Here is a 27,413-nt window from a genome sequence, read left to right as displayed (position 1 = left end):
TTTGAACTGTGGTGGAGCGGTGAACAGTAAGTGATATGAACCTTTGAACCATTACCTTGCCTACAATATACCTACATTGAATACTTTTGTTCAAAAAAGTTACGATTCTGTTTTGGTAAGGTCCTGAGATGTGAGAATGCATTTCCTACAGTACAGTAGTCCTACATTATCCATGGTTTTAGTATTCATTGCCAGCAATAGTCTGAACACGTTAAATGGAAAATTCCAGAAATAAACAATCCATAACTTTTAAGTTAGGGCCACTTTAAGGAGCATGAAAAAATATTGCGTGTTTTCATTTTTTTTCTTGCTTGGGACATGATTAATGTTGTTTGCCATGTTTACATTGTATATGTTACAGACTTATTATCGCTCATCCAAACTGGCTATTAGATAGGCAGTCATGGTATCTGAATGCTTCTGTTCATGTAATACTATTTTATTTAAAGTTTTTATTTGATGCTTCCATCCTTCTTAGAAGTGGGAACAAAATACTCATGGGAGCAAATACAGAGACAAAGTGTGGATCAGAGACTAGAGGAAAGGCCATCCAGAGACTGTTCCACCTGGAGATCCATTCCATATACACTCACCAAACACAGACACTATTGTCGATGCCAAAAAGTGCTTGTTGACAGGAGCCTGATATAGTTGTCTCCTGAGAGGCTCTGAAAGTGACTGACAAATACAGAGGCAGATGCTCACAGCCATCCATTGGATTGACCATTGAGTTCCCAATGGGAAAGGACTGAAGGAGTTGAAAGGGTTTGCAACCCCACAGGAAGAACATTATCAACCAACAATATCTCTCCAGAGGTCCCAGGGACTAAGCCATCAACCAAAGAGTACACATGGAGAGAGGGACCCATGGCTCCAGCTGCATATGTAGCAGAGGATGGTTTTGTTGGGCATCAATGGGAGCAGAGGTCCTTGGTCCTGGGAAGGCTCAATGCTCCAGTGTACGGAATGAGAGGGCAAAGAGGTGGGAGTGGGTGAGTGGGTGGGGGAACACCCTCATAGAAGCAGGGGGAGGGGGATTGAATAGAGGGTTTCGGGGGAGGGGCCAGGAAAGAGGAAAAATTTGAAATGTAAATAAAGGAAATATCCAATTTATAAAAATAAAATAGAAAGGAAACAAGGTCATTTTAAAAAAAGAAAATGAAAAATTAGGGTGGCTGAAAATTTCAATGTCTTTTTCTCAAGTCCTCAATCTCTTTTCATGAATTTGTATGTGTAGGTTCTCTGTTCTGAAGAACCTAATTTCACTTATAAAGAAAACTATTTTAAATAGTTGAAGTCACATATAATTTATATGAGGATTTTCACTGAAAAATACAATTAAGGAAATAAAGACTCCTATTCTGTATTCAATTTAATTATTTTTGCAACTATTATATAGACATGTAATATTAAAGATTTATCTAAAGCTACTTATAGAACATAGATTTTAAGTAAATGTTTAACATGTCATAATATTTCAGCTTTATGAGGTATTTGATTTTAAATACATTTATAGTTCATTCAAAATTTTTAATTCAAAGTATAACATACATTGATATCTACAAGTATAAAATATTTATCCATAAGTAAGAAGTCTAGGTTGTAACTTTACATTATAAGGAAAAAGATGTAATAAGATAAGGCATACTACACATACGTATAGTACTTGCTGATTGGTCACTACTAGGATATGCATATGTTTATATCTATTTGTAATTCATATCTACTAAATCTCCACAGATACTGATTTCCTGGTTCATGTCAATATATTTGGTGAAACTCCAGACTAATCATTCAGACCCAAATTACACCTTACAAATTAAGTGAATGGTTCTTCCTGGACGACTTAGTGCAGAGTATGCTAATCTTTTAGTATTTTGGAAATACTCGTCAATTTCAAATAAGTGGGTCTTTCTACACACTGAGAGGCCTGGATTTTGCAGGCACTGTGAGTCATTTACACAACATTTCTTTGAGGAATTGACCGATTTGAAAAACTCTTGTACTTTTACTTTCATTAGTGTTAATTACTGCTTGTAAATAGTATTACTCAAAGGAGGTATATCTAATGATTCTATTTTAAAACATCAGACAATCACACAGTGTTATAATGGATTTTGTGTCTATGTACAAATACATTCTGTTTTGCCTTTGGCAGAATTGCTTCTGTCGTGTCACTAGGTTTATATTCACGACTAGGCAGGACAGGAGAGATGGTTCAGAGGTTAAGAGCACTGGTTCATCAAGAGGATGCTGGAATTGAACAATTCCCAGAACCCACATGGCAGCTCAAAACTGTCTGTAACTTTAGTTCTTGGTCATCCAACATCCTCACACAGACATACGCCCAAACAACCACCAATGCACATAAAAAAAAAAAAGGAATTAAAAAAAAAAGGTTACAGAAAAGAATAGGCAATTTATGTGAGTTAGAATACAGAGTTTTATTGAAAGATCGGCACTTTTGAACATGGTACAAACCAACAGAGAAATAATCTGGAAAATACATTTGCATCATTTCATAATAAGCATATACAAAATATATATATATATAAAATTTACACCCACCCCCATTTTGCTATGACTGTTAAAAGTTTCATTCCTGAGGGTTTTGGAATCCATTACAAATTTTAAATTAGGAAGGAAAAGAAAATCATCTTCCTTGATTTGGGCCTGAACTGTGAGTTTTCAGTGTTGGTAACAGTTTCATATTCCCATCCATCAGACTTGTCACTGGGACATGGCCACACTGGAACTCATTCTCTAACACTGGCCCGCAAATACACCACTGCTTCAAAGAGTTGGAATGGTTAGCTTGCAGGTCCCGTACAAGCTTTTATTACTAAATATTTCCATTGTAAAGGAGCTTCCCGCTTTTGAAGTGCAAACACACGAAGTGAATCATTTAAAATCTGCTTTGACTTAAATAACAATTCAAGTATCTCCTTTAAGATGACTTCCTGAAAACCATTAATATTTATGAGGCACTGTTATAAATATGTTCTCTGAGAGGCAGAATATTTCTGGAATATCCTTTGTTTTGTCTTTAAGATTATAGGTTTTAAGATTATAGGTTTAAGATATTTATAGGTTATAACCTAGTTTTGGTTTGCACTGCATTTTTGTTAGCTTATCAAACAGGTTTAACCATACATTCAACTAATCATTTAGAAAAATATTAACATCAGATCCAGGAAGGTAGGTTTCATCATTTCATTGAAAAAGCTACATTGGTAAGGATGCAGTCTGAGTGAGTCACTTGTGCTTGTTCTCAGTTATGGCTGATGCTTAGGAGGTTAATGGAGCTTTGACGAGTAATGGAGAGATATCATAATCTTGAAAATGGATTCCTTTCGATGCCGTGATCTTCATAATGGCACCATTGAGAGCATCATCTTCAATGAGATTTATTAATCCATTGGCAATGGTTGATGGGCTAAAGATGAAGGAGACATTTGTGTTTTGAAATTAAAGAATCGAACTAAATAACTTCACGTTATTTTCTAACACACCCACGTCCTGGTCATAAGAAAAATAGTTCACTAAGGTATTGTTACCTCCAATTCTTATTAATTGAGATGATTAGTAAATTATATACTTAGTGATCATTTGGCAATGTATTTGAGGACATTAATTATATTGATAAAAACAATCATGTTTCCATCTATATCAGATCAGTAGACATCAGACATATCAGACAAACACCATTGCGGGAGGAATAGAATCAGTTAATAGCATTTATGGGAGATCTTTATTTTTCATTTGCCAGTAGTTGTCAATTAGAGATAACTTCAGGGTTAGGGATGGGGGCTTTTGTCTACTTTCCCTCTCAATGCTGGGACCCCATCTGGCCCAGACTTGTCCAAGCACTGTGTATGCAGCCACAGTCTCTGTGAGACCATATTTGTGCTGGTCCATCCATTCTGACTCAGACACAGTTCTTTGGGTCTCTCTCTCTCTCTCTCTCTCTCTTTCTCTCTCTCTCTCAGTGTGTGTGTGTGTGTGTGTGTGTGAGATGATCAATTGCTTTTATGAAAGTCGTTGAAATTTTTGGATGTAAAACATTTCACAGGGGTTTTATGTGCTTATTGCTTGAAGTTTAGGCATGCAAACTATAATTGCATTGAAAGGTTTCATATACAAAGTAAATAAAATAAAGGCTGATCAAAGCAAATTCCATAGTGTTTACTCATAATTCTATTCCTTTCAAAAGGTTTGTCAATTCAAACTTTGAGGTATATAGTCTTTTCTAAAGCCTAAACCTTTAAAATGTTGATTGCTTGTGTAGGTAATGCTTTGTTTCATTGTGCAAAGAAAGTTTTACTTACTGTAAAACCCCATAGAATTTCATCATAGCCTTGATCTGGTCCTTATATTCTATATATTGTCCCATGTTTTCTTCTTTTTCAATGGATTCAAGGATGGGTGTGTCCACAAAGCCTGGGCAAATGGCATTAAGTCTTACACCGCTTTTCATGAGGTTAGCAGCCATCTGCCAATCAAAAGAACATAGTCTCAGGCTTCAGCTTTTTCAAAAGCATGGAACATGACAATCTGGAATAAAAAGTTCCTTATAGGCTAATCTAAAGCACAAGAGTCAGATGTGCTCTGAAATATGGAACAGTTGCCAGCGGGCAGGAACATAGAGTGTAAAGACATACCTGACACACAGAATTCCTGTATGATAGCTTGACTGAATTGTTTGCAAAACAATACCACCAACAACTCCAAAAATTACAAAGTTATCTAAGGTTTTCTTTTTATTGAACTCTGTGAGGACCTGAAGCTAGGCAACTGAGGTTTTATTGAGGCAAACATCATAACAGAAGTTTTATTGCTTCTGAAATCAATATTTCTACAATATATAAAGGTAACTTTTCATTAAACAGAAATGCACATAAAACCAAAGTTAAATGTTGTGTGGTTGACAAAAAGGTTGTGAAGCCAGGCCGTTCATCATTTTACTTTTTATTTTTCCAAGAAATGATAGTTCAACACTTACAAATTTAGTATTTGCATGTAACTGCTGCAAACAATGAGAGCCAGCTGTAGCGGTATCTGTCATAAAGATAAATTCCTGCTTTGTAATGGTTGATCTTTTTCTAAAACATTGAAATATTTTCAAAGACAGTACTGGCTTCTAATCAATCCAAATTAAGAGTAAGGACTGCTTTTCTCTCAGGATGATTAACACTGACAGTTCTGTTTATTTTTTCCTAGCTAATGAAAAACACAGCATCTCCCTGGTCCTTCCATTCTATCAGTATCCCTCAGAGGCTTTCCAACCTTTTTTCCCTGTGTTTATGTTTTGTAATACGTTTCCCAAACAGCAGGCAAAATTCTATTTAAGTGTTCTGACTCTTGACATTAATATTACAGAAACTGTATACAATTTTAAAGAGTATCTCCTCATTATTTATTCTTAAAATATTCATTAGTGTCAACTAAGCTGTTTTCTCCATCTTTCAGCCAGATATATTGAATTTTGAACTTCTGTTCTTATAAAATTTGTGTTTTCATTTATGAGTGCAAGGAGGAAAAGAGGTTTTGATTATGATTTGCTCACCGCTGCTGAGCGTGTGAATCCGATGATGCCGTGCTTCGAAGCACAATAAACAGGTTGCTGTGCAACAGGCATGAGCCCTGAAACAAAGAAAAATTTTAAGTGAGTTGATGTTTTGAAAAGAAAAGTTGATGTTTTGAAAAGTATTATAAAGACTGCACACTCGGGGTTTCATGGTCATGTCGATTTAAGATTAATCTCTAAGATTCATTTATGTGAAAGCATTCACTTCTGTACAATAGAAAATCTAAGGCCATCACAAACCAGCACCCTACAGAACCTTTTAAGTGCAATGAATATTACTGTCAAGCTTATCCCTCATATCAAAACCAAACAGACAAATTTAGTCAGTTATATATTCTGTGTCTAATGAGTCTCTCACATTAACTTAATTTTCTCTTCGAGAGTCTCTCCCTCTACAGCTCAGGCTGTCTTTGAACTTGCAATCCTCCCGACTTAGCCTTGCAAGTACCAGGATGATAGGTGTGCACCACCTTGCTTGGTTTAGATGATCTACTTTTAATTCTTATTAAATACATAATTTCTCTCACTCAGGAAACAGTGACTGACCCTTGGTTACTGGGAGATTCGTATCAAATGTCATATTAATTTTAAATTATTCTGTTGAGATGTGTCAGTCTCCACCCAGTTAACTAGTCACACACCACCACCACCACATAGTTGAGAGTGTCATGCCAAAGTTCAGCAATACACACAGACCTTAACCACTCCCTCAGTGCCTTCCAGGCTTCAATTTATGAAGCACATTTGCTCAAGAGGAGTTTAAATCCCTGAGCATGGTAGGTCACACCTAGAACACAATGATCTCAAGGGACTAGAACATGTTGGCCCTCTTCTTGTTTTGGGTCAGGAAACTTTCAAGTTAATTACTTATATCAGTGGCAGTCAGCAAGAATTTACAATGTCACCATAGGGTACATTGAGATGTTAGAAGTGTAAGATAAAGGGAATAAGAAGGCATGGCTAGATGGTAATGTTTATACCCTTGCCTTACCTATTCATTAAAGGTTTACAGAACAAGGACAACTTGTGGAAGATGGTGCTTACATCTTGCAGGAGTCAAAAAAGTACATCTTAATCACAGGTAGGCTAATCGACACAGCCATGAAAAGGATTAGGATATTGTTCATAAATATCAGTAAATAAGATGATGGATTTTTGTTAGATATGGAAAGTTGACAAACTTATGATCTATAGTTATTTCAGAGTGTGACATATGAGAAGTATATTCAATAGTGTCTTGTTGTCATTAGCAAGCAAAAAAAAATATTACTTCAGAAGTAGAATCATAAATGCAATTAATTTATTTCAAAGAACTTGTTTGCCTTTGTGTGTATGTATGTATGATCTATCTATCTATCTATCTATCTATCTATCTATCTATCTATCTATCTATCTATCTATCCATCCAACCACTCACCCACCCAACCAACAGACCAATCAACCAATCAACTTACTATCCATCCAAACAAGGTCCCATTATGTACTCCAGACTAGTCTCAAATTTTCTAGGTAGCAGAAACCTGGTCTTGAACTTTCAACTCTTCTACCACAACCGTGCAAGTGCGAAATTTAAAAGCACGAGCTACCATACCCCAGTGGACTTCTTCCCACTTAAAAAGTAGTATTGGGTTTATGAATTTTATGCTAACATTCTTATTAAGTTTTCATCAGATTTAAATTTTTACAGCTTTACTGAGTTATAATTGACATAAAATAAAACAGCATATTCTTTTCTCAGGCATACAATATTCAGTAAGTTTTGACATATGTATAAACAAATGAAGCTATGGTCACAACCAAGACAATGAACAACCCCATCACCTGTAATTTATTTTAATCTCTTCCTTCTGACCTTCTCTGGTGACACAGGAAACTATTGATGTGCTTTATGGCAGTGTGCATTTTCTAGAATTTTATGTATATGTCATCATTGAAGTTGTTTTTATCTGATACTTTTGCATTTATGATAATTATGTTGAGATTCATTTATCATTACTATGATGATTTTTCTAAAGAGAAATCCATGGAATGATATAGCATTTACCTATAATATGTGTTCACCTGGCAATAAATATTTGGGTTCTTTCCAGTTTTATGGTAATAAAAATCAAAATAAAGAGGATTCTAATTTCCAGCTATGTGTTGGTTATTATAGATAATTTGGTTAAATGGAATAGACTATTTTCATCATACAGTAGGTACTGATTTCAATTATTGCTTTTCATGTTTTGGGTGGGTAGGGTGGATTATTGATCTTCAAACTTCAGATAGACTTGTACTGGTGTGGGAAAAGTGTGACCCTGGCATTCCATTCACACAGTAGTTCAGTTTTTGTTTTCATTTGACTTGATGTCTTCTTTAGTAGCAAACACAGTTATGCTTTGCAAGCCTTTGCTCCTTCAGGCCAAGCTCTTTCTTCCTCCTATATATTCGTATATGCTCCTTGCTGCTCTCCTTGGCTAGATCTGCAATCATGCTGAACAACCCCAGACTTGTCTCTCACTCTGTTTTTGTGGATGTTCATGTTCTGGATGACTTTATCGACTTGAAGCGAAAATACAGTCTTTCAGGTTCTCTCTTTTTGTTTCTTGTGCATGTGCATGTGTCAGCACACACATACACATACACACACACATGGGGGTGGGGTGGGGTGGGGGGAAGCTTATTTTCAAGTTTAAACTCTAGTTTTTCAGCAAGACTTCTCATCGGCTGTGCATTCTTGACAGCTTTGTCTTAATCACTGCCACCTCTCTTGCCAGGTTTCCTTACTTAATTTATAGGTATACTAATTTAAATATTTGGAATGCCCTGAATTCATTTCCAATACATACATGAATGAAATTAAGAACAAATGAAACCATATGCAAGTTAAAAGGCATATAACCAATGGAATAGACTAGTACTACATAAAAGTGTCACCACTAAATTCTACTTTATTATTTAGATATGACCTCTTCTTCCTTTTTCCACAACCTAACAACTTTCACAAAGACTGGGAGACTATCTATCTATCTATCTGTCTATCTATCTATCTATCTCTGCTAAAGAACTGTTAACCAAACATAACTAACAAATCTTAAAACTCAACAGAAAAGAAATGAAATGACTTTTTCATATAGGTGAAATTAGCTTTCTTCTTAGAATTGGGAACAATCACCCATGGAAGGAGTTACAGAGACAAAGTTTGGAGCTGAGACAAGAGGATGGACCATCTAGAGACTGCCATATCCAGGGACCCATCCCATAATCAGCCTCCAAACGATGACACTATTGCATACACTAGCAAGAGTTTGCTGAAAGGACCCTGATATAGCTCTCTCTTATGAGACTAGGCAGGGGCCTAGCAAACACATAAGTGGATGCTCACAGTCAGCTATTGGATGAATCACAGGGCCCCAATGGAGGAGCTAGAGAAAATATCCAAGGAGTTAAAGAGATCTGCAACCCTGTAGGTGCAACAACATTATGAACTAACCAGTACCCTGGAGCTCTTGACTCTAGCTGCATATGTATCAAAAGATGGCCTAGTCGGCCATCACTGGAAAGAGAGGCCCATTGGTCATGCAAATTTTATATGCCCCAGTACAGGGCCAAAAAGTGGGAATGGGTGGGTAGGGGAGTGGGGGGAAGGGTATGGGGGACTTTTGGGATAGCATTGAAAATGTAATTGAGGAAAATACGTAATAAAAATATTTAAAAAAAGATTATACACACACACACATGGCAAAGAGGTATAAGCAAATATGTTCAACCTCATTTTATTATGAAACTGCAAATTAAAGTGAGGTACCCCTCCACCTCCCAGTTTTATCTCTGGTTCTCTTTGTACACACTGCTGATGGATGACATACTCTCAATTTCTTTCTCCTTGTCATATGTACACAGGCAGCCACAAATTATTTTTTATTTAAATTTTAGTTCTCTAGCCAGAAATAATTAAAATAGCCCCAAACACAGGCACCAACAGTTGTGAATGCTGGTGAGATAGTACACTAGGATTTCCTATTCATTGCTGATGGATGGGAAGGTAAAATGGTACAGGCACAATAGAGTGAGCCTGGAAGTTTTTGACAAAATGTATTTTTACAATACAATTTTTTTCTTGGAACTGACCCAAAGTAATTGAATACTTACATCCTCATAAAAATTCTGCACCCGGATGCTTCCAGTGGTCTTATTTTGCAACTGCCCAAAGTTGGAGACAAATTAGATGTCTTTTCATGAATGAATGAATAAATAAAGCAGTGTACACTGTACTTAGCACTAAAAGTTAATGCTCAACAGCAAAAATGACATACCCTGTGATTCAAGCTCTGACTGACAGGGCAATGAGTGGAGTATTACAGTGTATGAATGAGCATTTATGTCATGAGCAAGAATATGTCAAGGACTCCAATACTCAGACGTATGAAATAGCAGGACCTTTGCGAGGTCAGACTTGGGGAATGGCATGGTCTCCTTTGATTTGAATAAGAATCTTAACAATGTGTACAGAAAGTATCAACCCCAGCTTCCTCCTTGAGAATTTCACTTTTGTCTGTTCCCTGGCTGAGAGCCTATAACCCACCTCCTTCTTCAGCTGCATATAATAAACGTTACATTTCCTGGCTGCTGGTATATCCAGTTGCTGCTGTCTATCAGAGCTCAGGGTCCACCAATCACAGTTTTTCTGTACAGGTATCTATTCTCCATCTCCCAGTTGGGTCAAATTCAAAGCTGTGTGGGTCACAACACAGTAGAAGAAGAAACTCTTCACACAAATATTTTTTTGTGACCATTCAAGGAACTACTAAATGGTACCCAGTTATTAAAATGATTTATATAATCTATATAAGAAATCTGAAATACTTGAAATTACTGAACATTTTCCTTCACAATTGTATATAATCTGCAAAAATATTTGTTATTCAACAGAAAGGAATCATATAAGGTGTACTATGTAAAAATATTAAAAATAATTTAATTTAGGAATATTAACTATGAATTCAAGGAAGCTAATTTGGGGGTTTGAAAAGCAGGATCTGAATCTTCAACATTTCCTATACAACCCCCAAGAAAGCCCAATCAGTCTATTCTCATCTCCACTTCCTCATATAAGGGGGAATGGAGAAGTGGTGGTGGTCTATTTATCAATGTTTATGCCCCAAAGTGACCAAAGCAACTAAGGACTTCCTCATTATAACTTTCCACTGGACAGTTTTCTTTAAAGGCAGTTTTGTTGGCTTTGTTTGTTTTGTTCAATTCTGGGATAGAACATAGAAACTGATGCATGCTGGGTAACTGTCCTCCCACTGAAGTAGCTCCATCCTCAGTTCTCAAGTGGCTTTGCTCTTTATCGTTAGGTTTATGTGAGGTTATATTTGAAGGTGTGGTATGCCAGAAAATGTGACAGAATCTTTTATAACTATTACATATTTTATAATAAAAATCTTTCCGGGATGATAAATCCAAAAATATGTTCCAGTGATTGATTTTCAGAAATTTGATGTTTCAGTTTCCTAAAAGTCCACTCCCTACTGTGATGTTGTTATAAGAAACAGAGATGAACTTTAAGTAGACAATGAGTATCTCTACTCACACTGAAGGCTGGTGTTGTGAAGTGGTTAACTATACCTATGTCTTGTTAACTGGGAATAGAGTTTCAGGATCACCCAAAGTCCTATTCCTAAGTAAAGTTCACAGTAATGTTTATACACATTAAAATGAGAGACATAGCTCTAGAAGACATTTATTTCTCATACTACGAAGCAGTTAATCTGCTCACTTCGTAAACACATTTAAGTTTCCTTACCAGTCCTTCCTCATATGTAACTTCTTAATTATTTTATGATCAAATACAACAAAGTCGATATTAGTCTTTCTGGGCTAGCAGGAGGAGCTTCGACAGTGCCGATCAGGAAGTGAGGCTCATATAATCAGTTTGGCAGTGTTCATCTGAACAATTAAGTTCCAGGTAACAGGAACAGTCCATACATTTCATGACATTCACTAAAATATTACAAGATGAATTTTCTTTTATTATCACTGTGTCTTACAATGTTTTTCATGTGACATGTTTCCTTTGAGATTATTGGCTTCACTGAATTCTAAAGATAATCCCATGAATTATCTAAATGACTGAATCAGAAGCTTGTTGTTCTGGGTCAGGGTCAGAGGTGGGGCAGGCTGGCTGGCTAGCAAGATATTACAATCCTCCAATCTCCACCCTTTAGTACTGGGATTACAGGCATGGGCAGCCATGCCTAGCTTCTTTGCATGAATGTTGAAGACTTGAATGGTCTTACTCTCTGAGCTATCTCCCTATTCCAAGAAACCCATTTGACTTGTTGGGGTGTCTTATCCCAGCACAATTCTCTGTTGTTCTCTCCAACATTTCTTGTGTGTGTGTGTGTGAGTGTGTGTGTGTGTGTGTGCGCGCGCACACACATACACACACACACACACACACACACACACACACGTGCTGAAGAATGAGTATGACAAAATGAGTGTTTGTAAGTCTTGTTTAAACAAAAACTCCTATAGAAGAGTCTATGCGGTCAACAAGGACCAGAGTCTCTTCTGTAGATGCAGAGGGAGCACATTCATTCCTCCAGTCAGGCTCGCCTTGCTCTGCTTGTTAGACCCATTAACTGCATTTGAAACTGCATCAGTGGGCATTACTCATTAGGTTCTCTGCCCAAGCCAGTATGACAACTTGAGGCTTTACCATAATAGTGAAGGACTCTGCAAGTCGCTACGGAATCATGATGACCTGAAGATGGACTGCACCTCTGCAGGCACTAGTGTGACCAGAAAAAATAAAAACAAGAATTCTGTAAAGGAAGCTTGCAAAACAAACAGGAAGCAAATGTTAGAAGCACTTTGAGTGGGAGAAATCATCTTCTCTGGGGAAGAGCCTTTCAATTGCTTATCCAATACAAAGTGGTCAGTCCTGAACACATAGACACAGGCAACATGATACAGGATGAGCAGATTACATTTAGGAATTATGTGCATGTAACAACAATTAATGGAAAGAGAATACGTGAAACTAAAAGACAGCAAGAAGGGGTATGTGAGAGGGAGGAGGGGAAGGGAGGAAAGTTGTGTAATTACAATATCAAAAATAGCATTTACAAGTATTTGCTATTTAATAATTCCTCTAAGAATTTTTTTATTTTTGGTTTGATAATATCAATCTATGTACTGAGACTTAAAGTCATACAGTTTTTGATCATTTCTGAGAAAATTGTAAAGAAAAGGGGTTCTTCCTTATCATTCTAAAATTCTGTTTGTATGTACTTGTGTGTAAGCACACATGTGCGTGCATGCATGTTTGTGTGTTTGTATGTCTGTGCACACACACACACACACACACACACACACACACACACATACATTTAATCATGCCTGGTGAGTGCTCCTCTACCGAGCTATATGCTTAAACTTTTCTTTGAGAACAGAATCTCAGATGAACTCAGACTGTCTTCAAAAATTGGCCATCTTCCTATCTGCTCCTCTCAAAGGTTGGGATTATATTCTGAAATTTCAACCAAGCTAACCCACTGTGTGAAAGATGGACGTTATCTGACAAAAATACAAAGTTGCTTTAAGTCTTTCTTTTTTTCCCCCCTCTGAGAAAGTTCTTTTATTACTTCTGTTTACATCCATTGGGCAAGAAGAGTCATGTGACCAAGCCTGAGGTCAGTGTGAGGAAATAGGCTCCTCCCCCAGTTAGTCTGGTAAAGGCACTCAGTAAGCAGTTTTGAATACGTAGTATAATTTATTAATATCACATCATTGAGATAACTTCTTAAATTATAGACTCTTAGTTGATTCCTTTTACTAATACTTACATTTCTCTGATATAATATTTACCTTCAAAAATATCTTAATTCGACTTTAAACAATTAATTTTAATATCCCCCTATGTAACTGCTAAGCCTGGCACTTCCCATTTTAGCTTCCTCTCACAGGTTTCCACATGAAGAATTCCATTATTATTCTTTTCTAAACATTTTCTAATCTCTCTCATGACTTCTTTGATCTGCTGACTTCGATATTTTTAGATATGTGCATTTATTTAATATTACTCATTACACTCTTCAAACAGTCTTGTTTCCCTAACCAGGTTTCATACTTAATCTGTCATTTCTGATAGAGATATGATGAAGTTGTGTCAGTGAAAGCTCTGGATGGCAAGAGTGATAGGGAGAGCAGAAGACTGGCTAATGAGAACAGGAGAATGATACCAAGCCTGGTCAGTGTGGAGGCTGCAATGTGTGTTCCATGGAAACCAAGCAGAGTGGACAGAAAGAAACCTAGCTCTCTTCTTAGCCCTTTTAAAACAGTGTTACATGTTAGGATGAAAATCAAAGAGAGAAGGAATTTTGAGAGATGTGATAATCATTATGGTAATCCTGCCAGAAGGTTAATTAAAAATTCAAACTGAATTTACCTGAATTTATAACAATGCATAGGAAACATGTTACTGTTGACCTATATGCCCCAAGCTCCCCTGGCTCCTTTATTTTTATAAAGATTTGTGTGTGTGTGTGTGTGTGTGTGTGAGAGAGAGAGAGAGAGAGAGAGAGAGACAGAGACAGAGAGACAGAGAGACAGAGAGACAGAGAGACAGAGAGACAGAGACAGACAAACAGAGAGAGATAGACAGAGACAGAGAGACAGACAGACAGACAGAGAGACAGAGACACAGAGACAGAGAGAGACAGACAGACAGACAGAGAGAGACAGAGAGAGACAGAGAGAGGGGGGGGAGGGGAGAGGGAAAGGGAGCAGCAATCCAGAGCACATGTGTGCTGTCAGATGCCTGCAGAGTCTAAAACATCTGGAAGTGGAGCTGCCTTTGACTGAGCTGTCTGATGGAACTCTCCTCTTATGCAAGGGCAGCAAGGGCTTTAGCTGCTGAGTCACCTGTCCAACTCACCTCTTTTATTTAAAAGTAACATTTGGGACATGGTCTGGCTTATTTACAGAGGCTATTCATAATCTTATTGTCTAGACAGAATTTGAGCTTGTGATCTTTCCGTCTTAACCTCTGAGTGCTGCAGGTTATAAACCTGTACCTATATGAGGATATACTTATCGATTATCAATTATCAGACTTATCAGTTGATCACATCCTCAGGCTTTATATATTTGTAATTTCAAGAAAATAGGAAATATCCTTTTATAATTCACTAACCATTTAATACTTTTCTTAAAATTTCATCTCAATAAATACTGTAAAATCAGCTTTGCCAATTTGTCTTTAGGGTTTAGCCCTAAAGATTTGTACCTTTCTAAAGCATGCACTACTTTTAAGTATGGTTCATGTGCTCTCTCTTTTTAGTGTATCTGTAGAAGTGAGCCAGTGCCATTTATAAGTAGATACCATAGGAGACAAAGTAACCCAATTATCCTTAATGTTAGAATTAGCTTTGTAATCATGTTAGGCATGCCATTCTGATTTTAAAAAACCCAGAAAATAAGATGTCAGTCTCATTTCAGAGTTCCTAAAGAAGAATATTTATACATATACAAGTGGTAGTTTTATAGTGGCTCAAGTGGCTGAAAATGACTCTTGGAAGAATTAGGAAAATTCTGATAATCAGGGATTGATTGAGTCATAGATAGCTCCAAATACTACTACTGGTCACTCCTGCCTCACTGATACCACAAGTGGTAGAAAGAATCTCTCTCTCTCTCTCTTTCTCTTTCTCTCTCTCTCTCTCTCTCTCTCTCTCTCTCTCTGTGTGTGTGTGTGTGTGTGTGTGTGTGTGTATGTGTGTGTGTTAATACTTCTTATCTTGAAGTTACTACACTGAGACCAATCAGGTAGTTTAAGGTCTTCCTATTTTTGTAGTTTAGATAGGCTCTCAATAGTAATCAGACTTCTTAAATCTTATGAGTTCACTTGCACCCTTCCTGCTAGAAGCATTAATGGATTTTCCATCGAATTCTTGTTGCTTGTCTGTCTGTTTGAGAGGGTCTCTGTTGCTGGCTAAACTGACCTCTACCTCTCAGCCCTCCTAACGTTGCTTCTCCAAATGCTGGTGTTACCGGTGTCAAACAACATATCCATCCCTAAATGGAGTTTTTACAGTATAATTTCTTGACTAAATTGCTCCACATATTCCTGGATGTTATTGCAGAACACAATGTTTAGCTGATATTAAACTATTTTGCTTTGAATGAAAAACATGTTTGGATTGCTTGGGTAGTGTCAGTTCTCCAGTCTTTGGTGTGGCAAAAGGCAGTTGCCAGCTGTAACCATTTTTCTTATACGCATGACTAGAGTATATTTTCCAGATTTTCAAGTAGCTAGATGAACCATGGCATCAAATTCTACACTGTAATGTGAGCACAGTGAGGCCTGCCAAGGCTTGGGTGGTGTCAGGGTGGGGGCTAGAAGAGCTGCAATGTGTTCTCCATGTGCCTTTCTTCTTTCTACTAGGCAAAAAGGAGTCTACTCATTGTTTAGAAGCTCTATTGTCATCTAGGCCTTCCAATTGCTCATATAGAATAAGTGCCCAGGAATTCTATAAGAAAGCAGTCTGAGCAAACAGTGATGATCAAGCCAGTAATCAGCGCTTCTCCATGATCTCTGCATCAGCTCCTTCTTCTAGGTTCCTAATCTTTGTGAGCCTCTACCCTTACTGCTTTTCATGATGAACTGTTATATGAAAATGTGAGTGTATTAAATCACTCCTCTCCCAAACAATAGGCACCCAGGGATAAGGAACATGCCCTTGATAATATACAGGGGTTGACTAAACTTTTCATATTTTGAAACTAGGGTGTGTTTGGATATATTTGTTTTAACACTTTGGCATATACCATCTAGCACAAATGTCATGTTTTTAAATTACACATCCCTACTAAATTCACAAGGGAGTAGAGGCCACTTCATAACACATTGCCACTTTTTACCCTGTCAAAAGTTATCTCACATGTATTACCATTTGGAAATGTTAAAATAACCTTTGAAAAGTAGGAAGTGGAAACATGCACACAAATACAGACACACAGAGAGATACACACACAAACACACACACACACACATACACACACACACACGTATATATACAGAAACACATTCACAAAAAACATACACACAGAGACACACATATATGCACATAAACAGTCACACACAGATTCATATACACACATACACACACATATACAAAAACACACATATACACATACAAGCCCATAAAGACATATACAAAAACACACATAGGCAAACAGACATACACATACAAACACACAGAAAGACATACACATATATACATATACACACAATCACACACAGACTCACATATATATACATACACACACAAACACACACTCCCCCACACACATACACACCTGTACACATAAAGACATATGCAAACACACACTCATAGGCAAACAAACATAAACACAAACATACTAAAGCAATACCCAGGTGAGAGAACTTTGAAAAGTATCAGATGCATTGTTCAAAATGTTTGTATTATGTATGGAAAAATCTAAAGAATCATTAAGAAAATAAACAGAAATTTAGATTCAATTCAATCTTGTCTTGATGATTCATAATATACCTCACAGATATACTCTTGTGGTTCAAATTATCAATATGAGAAGTTCCTGTGCAAATAGGAATTGTCCTTACCTGCTAATGAAGACATGTTGATGATGATGCCGCCATCACCTCCGTTTTGCTTACTCATGTAATCCAAACCAAGATAGGTCCCACTGATAACAGAAACCTAATCCAGGGGCAGAAATGGGAAAAGTGATACATCTTTATCATATCTTTATCAGATGCCCACATACCAAAGACGTTGCTCAGCCAGGCATATAGGGAGATCTTCAATAATCAATGAGTGCTTCCTCATGCTTTAAAACTTTTAATTGAGCATCATTTGCTTTTTGCCTGCCTGACATTAGTGCTCCTATAATATTTCTGCATACTTTCATGTAACTTAGTTGCCCAAAATGTGATTCTTATGATAAAGATTTACTCTTGCTTGCAGTCTTTTCTTCTTTGACTCAAATCCCACCAGTCTATAACAACTCTATTCATTCTGTCTTCTTTTCTACATATTAAAAACAAAAAGTTGATTCTCTGCATGTGCTTCTTGTACTCAAGCAGTCTATATTAACTTATACTGTATGATTCTTATGGTTCTTGCATTACAGAAGAATGGACAAAATTGATTACACACATATATCAGTGTACAGAGAAAATGACAAATTACATTTATATATATAATATAGTATTATAATACATATAATATCATATATAGTTTTCTGTGTTGCTCACTGAATCTAATATTAAATTTTGTTATTTTCAATGTAAATTAATAATGACAATTTCTCACAAATGTATAATATAGTTTGAATATCTTCACCCTCATTCTTTCCCCTTTCTCTTCTCTCCCCTTCAGCTAATCTTTTTTTCCCAAGTTCCCTAATGTTTTGATGTCATACACATATGTGTACATGTGCTTGTACATATAAAACTTCCCTGTATATATTTTGTGTTTCTATAAATAATCTGGGATTTCCTAAATAAGAGAAAAATGTGGTGTTCTTTCTGAGCTTGGTGTATATTCCTCCAAGGACATAAATTCCTTCTTCATTCTGTATTTATGGATTACATTATCTTTGTTCATCCAACTGTTGCTGGGTACCTAGGTAGGTTAAGTGGCCATTTTGAGGAATGCTGTAATAAATGGGTATTGGCAGATATTCCTGTGGTATGTTGACTTAAGAGTAGTCGGGTATACAACCAGAAGTCATAAGAGTAGGACATCTGGTAGCTCTACTTTTAGGGTATTTTGTTTTGTTTTGTTTGTTTTGAGAAATCTACATAATGATTCCCATCCTTGTTTTCTTGTTAAACAAATGAACTTTTATTTCATCTATTTAAATTGAAAACAGTATTGTTTTTATTCAAACCAGTATGCAGAGTGTATGCAGGTACAGTAAGTATGGCTGATTACACTGGCCCTTATATTTTCAAGTAAATGTATGAATTAAGGCTATTCAATGATCATTTACTATATGTAGGAGAACAGTAAGAGAGAAAGTGTCACATATTCTTTTGTTTTGTTTTGTTTTTTTGTTTTTTGAGACAGGGTTTTTCTGTGTAGCCCTGGCTGTCCTGGAACTCACTCTGTAGACCAGGCTGGCCTCGAACTCAGAAATCTGCCTGCCTCTGCCTCCCAAGTGCTGGGATTAAAGGCGTACACTACCACCACCCGGCTAGTTTCACATATTCTTAAAATCATACACAAACACACACGTTCAAATATGTATCTTTTAGGTTAGCAATTTATTAATTTTTTGACTTTAAAAATATGTGGATACTAAATATATGTATACTTTACATAATTGAAAACAAAATAGACAATGTATCTGTAGCATTATTTCATTTATTTTTGAGAGTATAAGTTAATTACAAAATTTCTCCCTTCCCTTTTCTTATTATATACACCTAAGTAACCTAGATACCCTCCCAACTCTCCTTCAAACTCATGACTTTCACTTATATTCATCCAGTTTTCTTATGTAGTACAGGACCACTTGCCTAGGCATAGCACTGCCTATAGTGGGCTGGACCTGTCTACTAGTTAACTGAAAAAAAAAAAAAAACCCTCAGATATATCCACATATCTGCTCTGATCAAGGCAGTTCCTCAGTTGAGTCTTTTGTTTCAGAGGACTCTAGGCTGTGTTAAATTGACTGTTAAAGCTAACCAGGACATGTGATTCCAAAACTTGTTATAAATTTTAAGGCATTTGATCTGTACAATATAGTAATTCAATATTAGCAATAGTGATTTTTAAAAAGGATGGCTTCTTTTTCGCTGTTATTGCAAATACATTGTTTCCCTTTTATTGGAATAGATTTTTTTCTCACATAATAAATCCTGACTACAATTTTCTCCTTCCACTATTTCTCTTCCTCAACACCTCCTCTTCTATCCAGATCTACCCCCTTCCTGTCTCTTGTTAGAAGACAGGATTCTAAGGGAATATAATATAATTAATATAATATAGTAATGAAACAACTAACATATTGAAATAGGATGAAAGAAACAGAAGAAAAGAGCCCAAGAGAAGGCACAAGAACCAGATACAGACTCAGATATCCACTTATTTATATACTCAGGAATGCCATAAAAACCACTAAACTGGAATCTATAATATATACTGAAAGAACCTATAGGGTAAAGAGAGAGACAAATGTGTGTATAAACACACACATACACAAACACACACACACACAGAGTATATAGTATATTGTATTTGTATATATTATATACTATAAAATAAAATTAAGGCATAATGTAAAAAACAAAATGAAATAAAAGCTCTGACATGGCACTATGAGACAAGGAACCTCTAAAGACGCCACTGAGTTTGCTTTCTGTGGTCATATCTACGTCTGTGCATGCAGCCCGCCCTTACAGGTAATCAGTTTCTTCAGGGAGAGTGCCTTAGTGAAAACTAAATTGTCCTTTGTGTGCGTATACATTCTTATCAGCAGAGTACAAGGGCTCCCTGTTCTCTACGTCCTTGTAAACATTATTTTATTTACTTTCTTTCTGACAGTCATTCTGGAGTCTTGGTGGAGTCTGTATTTGCATTTTGCTGGTGAGAGTGCTGAATGCTTGTTTTCTATCTGTGGGTCCTATTTGGAGTTCATCTTTCAAGTATTATTTGTTCACTTCACTAACCTATTTATCGACGATGTCTTGTGTTTTACTTTCTGACTGTGGTTTTCTCTTTGAGGTCTTCATATATTCTGGTTACTAACCTTCCACTAGAGCAGTGGTCCTCAAACTTCCTAATGCTGTGATACTTTAATGCAGTTCCTAATGCCGTAATGACCCTCAACCATAAAAGTACTTTTGTTGCTACTTCATAACTACTGTAATTTGACTACGGTGATGATTCTTAATCGCCATATTCCTGATGTGCAGGATGTGATGATTGTGAGAGGACCCTTTGACCCACACAGGAGTTGTGACTCACATGTTGAGAACCACTGTGTTGGATGAATAGTTAGGAAAGTATTTTTCTAATTCTATAGGCTACCTTTTCACTTGGTTGTTATTTTGCTGTGAAACTTTTGACTTTTCAAAAATCCTATCTGTCAATCATTGCTGTTAGTTCCTAAAGACTGGAGTCCTTTTCAGAGAGTTCTTGTGTATGTGTGTATCTTAAAGTATTTATTCAGGGTTTTCTTTGAACAGATTCAGAGTTTTTGGTCTTAATAAGGTGTTGGATACATTTTGCATTGGTTTTTGTACAGGGTGAAAGGCAGAAATCTAATCTTACTCCTCTACATGTCTAGACCCAGTTTTCTGAACATCACTTAATCAAGAGGCTTTTTTCTCTAGTACATGTCTTTAGCATCCCTGTAAGAATTCAGGTAGTTTCAGCTAGGAGGGTATAAATGTGACTTCTATTCTGCTGATTTACATACCTGTTCTGTGTGAGTTTCATTCTGTTTTTGTTACCATAACTCCGTAGTGTAACTTGAAATCAAGTATCATGATCCCTCTCATCATTCTCAGGATTGGGCTGCCTATCCAGGGTCTTCTGGGCTTTTCACACTATGACCCAGGTTGGCCTAGAATTCACTACGTAACCCAAGCTAACCTTGAAGTCAAGGCAGTTTTCCTGCCTTTTCTTCCTGTGTTCTGGGATTGCAGACATAAACTATCTATTTTACATCTGTGTGCATCTTTTCCATGTAACACAAAAGAATTTGACTTCTGTAGACCTAGTGTAGACTCTGGCTAATGTAATTCAGTCTGGGATATTCTATTCTCCCTTAGTGTTCTCTTTGAGAACAAGGACATAGCCCAGTTCTGACTAAGTGAGACTCAAGGCTGGAAAGTTGCAGGTGGAGGTAAAGAATAGGATCTGGTGAGATTCTGTTGTTGTGTTGTTCTTAAGAAAGACATAAAGAAATGGCTACACTATCCCCTTGACATTGACATTCACACACTATAAAGCACTGCCATGTTACTAACATCATAACTGTGAAACCAGTATGAACCATGGCAGGTTGATGAGGTGAAAGGAGACTGGATTATAATGACAGCGCTGATCTGCAGTATCAGATAATCCTGTGGCCTTCAGTCTGAGGAATTCGAGTAACTGTTTTCTAGTTGTAGTTTGAGTGAAGCTTTTCTGCCATGTGGACTTGGTCTCTAGAGCTAATACTATGTCCTTCCAAGCTGAAATGGAGTCATCCCCATAGCCTAATGTTTTCCTGATCACATCCTACAGTGGAAACGCTTCCCACTTTTATTCTGACTTTTAAGAATTTATTACTATCAGAAATAACTCGAGGGAAAACTGATAATAATTTTTCCTCTTCCCTCCTCTTTCGTTCATGCTTTTAAAGAATGAAAATTGACTTTTGACAGCTTTATTCTTACTTTTTTATGCAGCAATGGATAGGAAAAGGTCAAGAGTCCGAAACTTAAGAGTCCAGGTTACTGTGTGCCTTCTTTTCACTTTAAAGCATCCTTTCTTAGCAACTGCTCAAGGACATGCTCCCTTCCTAACAGTATTTTTTGCAACAACAACAAAATTAAAAATTTGATTCATTTAAGGCATTTTCCAGTGAAGTTCAAGATTAAATTATCACAGTTTCCCTTTAAAGGAAGAAAGAAAACCCTATTGGATTATATAAGAAGGAAAGAAATATGGAAATGTTTGCTATTACTGAAAACAGTTAGATACTGTTAGTGTCTTCCCAATTTTTCAGCAAGTCTGAACAGGGTTCTAGTTTACATTTATCAGTGTATGCTTTTATTCTGATATTTAAAGCTTTTGCTCACATACAGCTTCTGTGTTTTCAAAATCTGCAAGATGAAGAAAGGTAAGAAATGTATAAAAGCTTAAGCTTCAACTTTAAAGTCTTTTATAGAGATGATTATTTTTCTGAAATCCACTTCATTGTTTAAGTTTTCATGTCTAAGCTTTTTTTTTTTTTTTAGTCTTTCCTTGTCTTAGTGCTAAGCATTATATCTTCCACTTTGCTAGAGATATTTATAATTTAGCAAACTCTTCCCAATATACTTCAACAACTCTCATTGTTTTAGAGAATCAATGGTGGTAAATAGTTACTTGTTTCAATTGTCTGGAGTCAACAAAAGGAAACCCATTCAGAACAATGCTTCTTTAAACAAACTAAAGAGATGATGACTAATTAGCCCTTTAAGGAGACCCTGCTTTTGCCTCCCCAAATTCCCACCCCAAGTGCAGCCCCTGGAAGCTACCAGGAAGTTCTACCGGGTCTACTCATGGCTCTGAGTCCTGACTCAGAAAGAAGAAACTTTCCCTTTACTCTCATCCACTTTTTTATTTTTGGGTATTGGCTAGAGTCTAGTCTGCTTTGATACTTTGAGATCTTTCACTCTTTCTCCAATGTTGCCCTTCCCATCATTTGTCTGGTGTCTGCCATATGGATCTCCATCTAGGCTTAACTCAAACAGCATGGAGATTGTCTATCTCTTAAGTTCTCATCAGTGGATCCAGAGTAAACGTATATCTAAAGTTTTATTAAGTAGCAAAATTTCTACCTACTCTCTCAATTCATTTCCTTATCAGAGGCATGTCATTGCATCTAGTAAACATTAACCATTTATGTCCCTCAGATGAGAAATGCAATCTAATTTAGATGCATAACTAAAATATTGAACCCTTTAGTGTATTCAAGTAAAAAACAAAATAGAAAGTTGTTGATGATTTTTTTTTTCCAGAAACACTAGTTTCCACTTCCTCAGGGGAGGGGGTAAAGAGGAAGAAGGAAATGATGATATAAGAAAGAGGAAGGGAAACCTAGGTGATGAAGTTCTTTTTTTTTTTTTTTCTTGGTTTTTCGAGACAGGATTTCTCTGTATAGCCCTGGCTGTCCTGGAACTCACTTTGTAGACCAGGCTGGCCTGGAACTCAGAAATTCACCTGCCTCTGCCTCCTGAGTGCTGGGATTAAAGGCTTGAGCCACCACGCCCAGCTTGGTGATGAAGTTCTTTATCTCACAGGTTCTTCTCTGATATGGGAGCTAATGGAGGAAGCATTTATAAGGCAGAAACTGCCTAAGATTAAGGCAAAGAAAATGTGTCTAGTACAGAGCTTTTTCTGTTTTAAAGGAGAATGTGAATCATAAAAAAATATTTGCACTACACTAGCAATGATAATCAAATTGGAGAAACAGGGGCTGGTCCAGTGAGTGTGTCTGTCTTGTGGGTGCAGGTACAAGAGAAGTACCATATTTTAAAGTTATGTATGAGTTAACAAAAGTAATACCTGAAGCTAAGAAGATAGATTATGCAGTAGGTCTCACGAACCACTAGGATGGCTGAATTTCAATGTGGGAAAATATAGAAGAGTTAGTTGTATGTATAGAAAGGGGGTTAATAAAATTCCTCAAGTCTTCCTGAATGTCTCATTTACAGCTCAAAACATTTTTTTTTAAAACAGCTCCCTTTAATGCAAATATGCCCTTGGTTGGTAAATTATCCAAAACTTGGCACTTCTGTGACAATACCTTTGCTGTTTCATGTTCTGTATATTAAGTCTTGTCACTGTATCTTGTTTCTGGCTTCCGTTTTTTACAGATAAAAGACACAAGTTCATTAGAAATGCACTGAAGATAGGAGGCCCATTTTCAAGTGATAATATCCATAAATTTCTGATAAAATTATTAAAGACATTAGTGATGTTGAAAGAAAACCACCGGCAAATAGTTTGTGTTTTCTCATCAGGATATGTAGACAAAAATAAAGTCCTTGTGTTTAAGTATGATTGGAAACTTGCACAAGTTTATAGGCACATACTCTTAAAAGTTTCCAACTTTCAAGTCTTTGTATATTCAAAACTTCTTTTTTATCAAGTAGTAAATGAAATATGATTTTAAATAAGTTCTTAATAGAATAAAAATTTACAGCTATACAATTAATTTACAAAAGGTATAGAAAAGTACTAGAAACACAAGAACATTAAAGTATAAATGGTAAATATATAAATAAATATAAGTGGCTTAAATTTACAAACACTTAAAAAAATAGTTCCTAGGTATAGTTTAACAAAGTAATTGCTCACCATATAAAATCAGGAGAAGACATTTACCTTGAAAGGTTGTTTACATTCTCAAAAGGAAGGATGGAAAAGGAGACTTAGGTAAATAAGAATCCAAAGAAAGTGGCACAGTACTAATTTTAAATCCGGAAATATAAGCTTAATCATGTAACTTCTAGGAAGCAAATTGGGATTTAACTTGTAAAATCCAGTGCCAAAAATGAGCATGGCAAGAAACTTAGGATTTCAATATCATTGATACAAAACTTTTGCCCAAATTGACAGAACTCAAGGGGAGGTGAGCAAACTGTCAATGGTCATATGATATGCAAATTCTTTGTTTAGACAGAAGGATTGACAAAAGAATTTATATAAGATCAAGCCAGAACATAAAGCCAAAGTATAATTGACACAAACCTCAACAGAGCGGTAAGTTTATAGCACACATGGTACCCCCAGACCCCTGAAGAGAAGGAAGGTTTTGTGTTGTTTGGAACTAAAGTCCCAAGCAGTTGTAAGCTGCCACTGTGTTCTGGGAACTGAACTTGTGTCCTCTGTGCGAGCAAAACATGCTTTTAACTGCTGAGTCACCTCTCCAATTCCATCTACTTCCTGTTTTTAAGCTTATTGTCCCCAGAAGACACTTGTGAAGCAGAACTCTCTATTCCTTCACATGTACTTGACACTGCTGCTTTGCAAATTTGTAAAAATAACCTGAGCCACGCAGGGCATGGTGTCCCTGTATAAAATCCATCTGACATTTTGTTTTAGCTACACACTTGTTTTAGCTACACACTTCTTATGTTTTGTTTTTCGATCTTGCTTTCTTGCAATGCTGAAGAAGGATTTGGGTTTTATGAAACATTAATAGCTTTATGTTGAGTGTGTTCACAAAATATAATCAACCCATTTGTGCTACATTGCATGCATTGGAAACTCCACCTTAAAATTTACTTATACTGTACTTCAGAACTAACTTATCTTCAAATATTGTGGAAATCACAGACAGGCACAGACACTAACACAGATACACGGACACAGACACAGACACAGGGAAAAGAAGTCAGGGAGGCTAGGAAGGGATGGAGGGGGAGGGAAGGAAGGAGAGAAAGAGGTAGGGAGAGGGGTTGTGAGAGAGTGGGGAGGGGGAGAGGGAGAGAGATAGGGACAGAGGAATGGATTTCAGTCTTACTAACTACAAAGTTTCATTGTCTCTTTAACCTTGTTTTCTGATCCATTTTCCAAAATTTAAGACTTGTTTTGTTAAATAAGTAAGTTGAATCAGAGTTTAGCAATGTCAGACAGTGAATATTTTTAGCATTGCAAGCCATAAGGTTTTTGTTACAACATTGAGTTCTGCCATTATTACAAAAAGCCAGGCACAGAAATGCATAACAATGACTGCAGGGCTGCATTCTAATAAAACTTTATAGATACTCAAATTGCAGTTTGCTTTATTTGTGTATTTCTTGTTATTAATTCTTTAACCACTTAAAGTGTAAAAATAATTTTTAGTTTGTAGGTTATCTGAAAACCAGTGGCGGGCCATTTGGGTTGAAAATGCACTGAACTCTGCTTCTCCTTATCTCTAATCCCTTAAGAGAGATTTTCATAATTACAAATATCAAATATCTTCATATTAGTAAAACATCTACTTTCTAGCTTTTAGTAACTTCTCCTTTTCTCTACTGAAAGGTTATTATTGCTCTATGAATACATTAGTAACCTCTTATGTATAAAGAAGTAGTGCTAAATACGTTTAGACAATAAATGAGCTGGATATACCTTACCAAATTAATTTGTAGAGTCTGTTCCCAGTTTTTCTCATTGTTCACTCCTGCGTTATTGACCAAAATATCCAATCTTCCGAAATGGTCTACAACTTTTCTAAAAGTATCTAACAAAAGAAAAGGAGAGATTTTCATTTTCCATATATGCACTGAAACCATTTGCTGTAAGAGGAAATGATTTTATTGGTTTTACTTTATGATTTTATTCTATTTTATTATTGCACTAGAGGTTGAATTTAGGTTGCCTCTTCTAGTCAAAGACCTCTCCTATACTCCAGTCATCTTTTACTTATTATTTTGAGTCAGGGTCTCACTAAATTTCATAGATTGTCCCTAAACTTGAAATGTTCATGCTTTAACCTCTGTAGCTGAAAGTACAGGCTTGTACTGCCAGGTTTGGCTAGATATTTAAAATCTATTAGACCACATGGTAAAAACTAACCTCATAACCTGGTTCTCTAGACCAGTTTTGTTGCCTTGAGTAACCTACACGTTAGAAACACAGTATAGTCATTGCATGGCTACTAAATCAGAAACTTACTTCAGCAGATCCTTAGATGATTTGAGCTCACATTTAAGCTCTATAATCAATAAACTGATGGGGTGAGCACTAGAGAAGTGAGCATCTCAACTAGAAGCTCTTTCAAGGTCAGTTCAGGCAGCTGTTATCATTCTCTTCCTAAGAAGTAATTGGAACACTTTGGTATAGACTTGGTGTTTGTTTGCAGCAAGAGTCAAATCCAGAGCCTTTCACATTCTAGGAAAGTGCTCTACCATAGGAGCTATGCCTCTAGTCCTTCAAATATCTGCTCCTAATAATCTATATTTTATATGCAGAGCATTAAACTAACTCAAGTACTCAGTGAGCTTAAATACATTATGACTGTATTTCAGGAATCTCTGAAGCTGGGCATGGTGGCGCAAGCCTTTAATTCCAGCACTTGGGAGGCAGAGGCAGGC

At 36.5% G+C, this 27,413-nt stretch overlaps 1 protein-coding gene across 1 annotated transcript in view; it reads right to left on the bottom strand.

Moving 5' to 3' along the window:
• Nucleotides 1-2,425: 2,425 nt before the first annotated feature.
• Hpgd (15-hydroxyprostaglandin dehydrogenase) overlaps nucleotides 2,426-27,413 on the bottom strand; it is a 28,101-nt gene continuing 3,113 nt past the window's right edge. Inside the window, exons 3-7 of the mRNA XM_021170107.2 lie at nucleotides 26,454-26,560; nucleotides 17,226-17,322; nucleotides 5,567-5,643; nucleotides 4,329-4,492; nucleotides 2,426-3,436 (exon numbers count right to left, since the gene is read on the bottom strand). Of these exons, the coding sequence (XP_021025766.1) occupies nucleotides 3,289-3,436; nucleotides 4,329-4,492; nucleotides 5,567-5,643; nucleotides 17,226-17,322; nucleotides 26,454-26,560 (593 nt within the window). The 3' untranslated portion in view covers nucleotides 2,426-3,288. The remainder of the gene's footprint in view (nucleotides 3,437-4,328; nucleotides 4,493-5,566; nucleotides 5,644-17,225; nucleotides 17,323-26,453; nucleotides 26,561-27,413) is intronic.

This window comes from Mus caroli, chromosome 8 (genome assembly GCF_900094665.2).
Source record: "Mus caroli chromosome 8, CAROLI_EIJ_v1.1, whole genome shotgun sequence".
In the NCBI taxonomy this organism is placed as follows: Eukaryota; Metazoa; Chordata; class Mammalia; order Rodentia; family Muridae; genus Mus; species Mus caroli.
The sequence above is the reverse complement of the archived record's forward strand: the minus strand, read 5'-3'. Positions and strand labels throughout refer to the sequence as shown.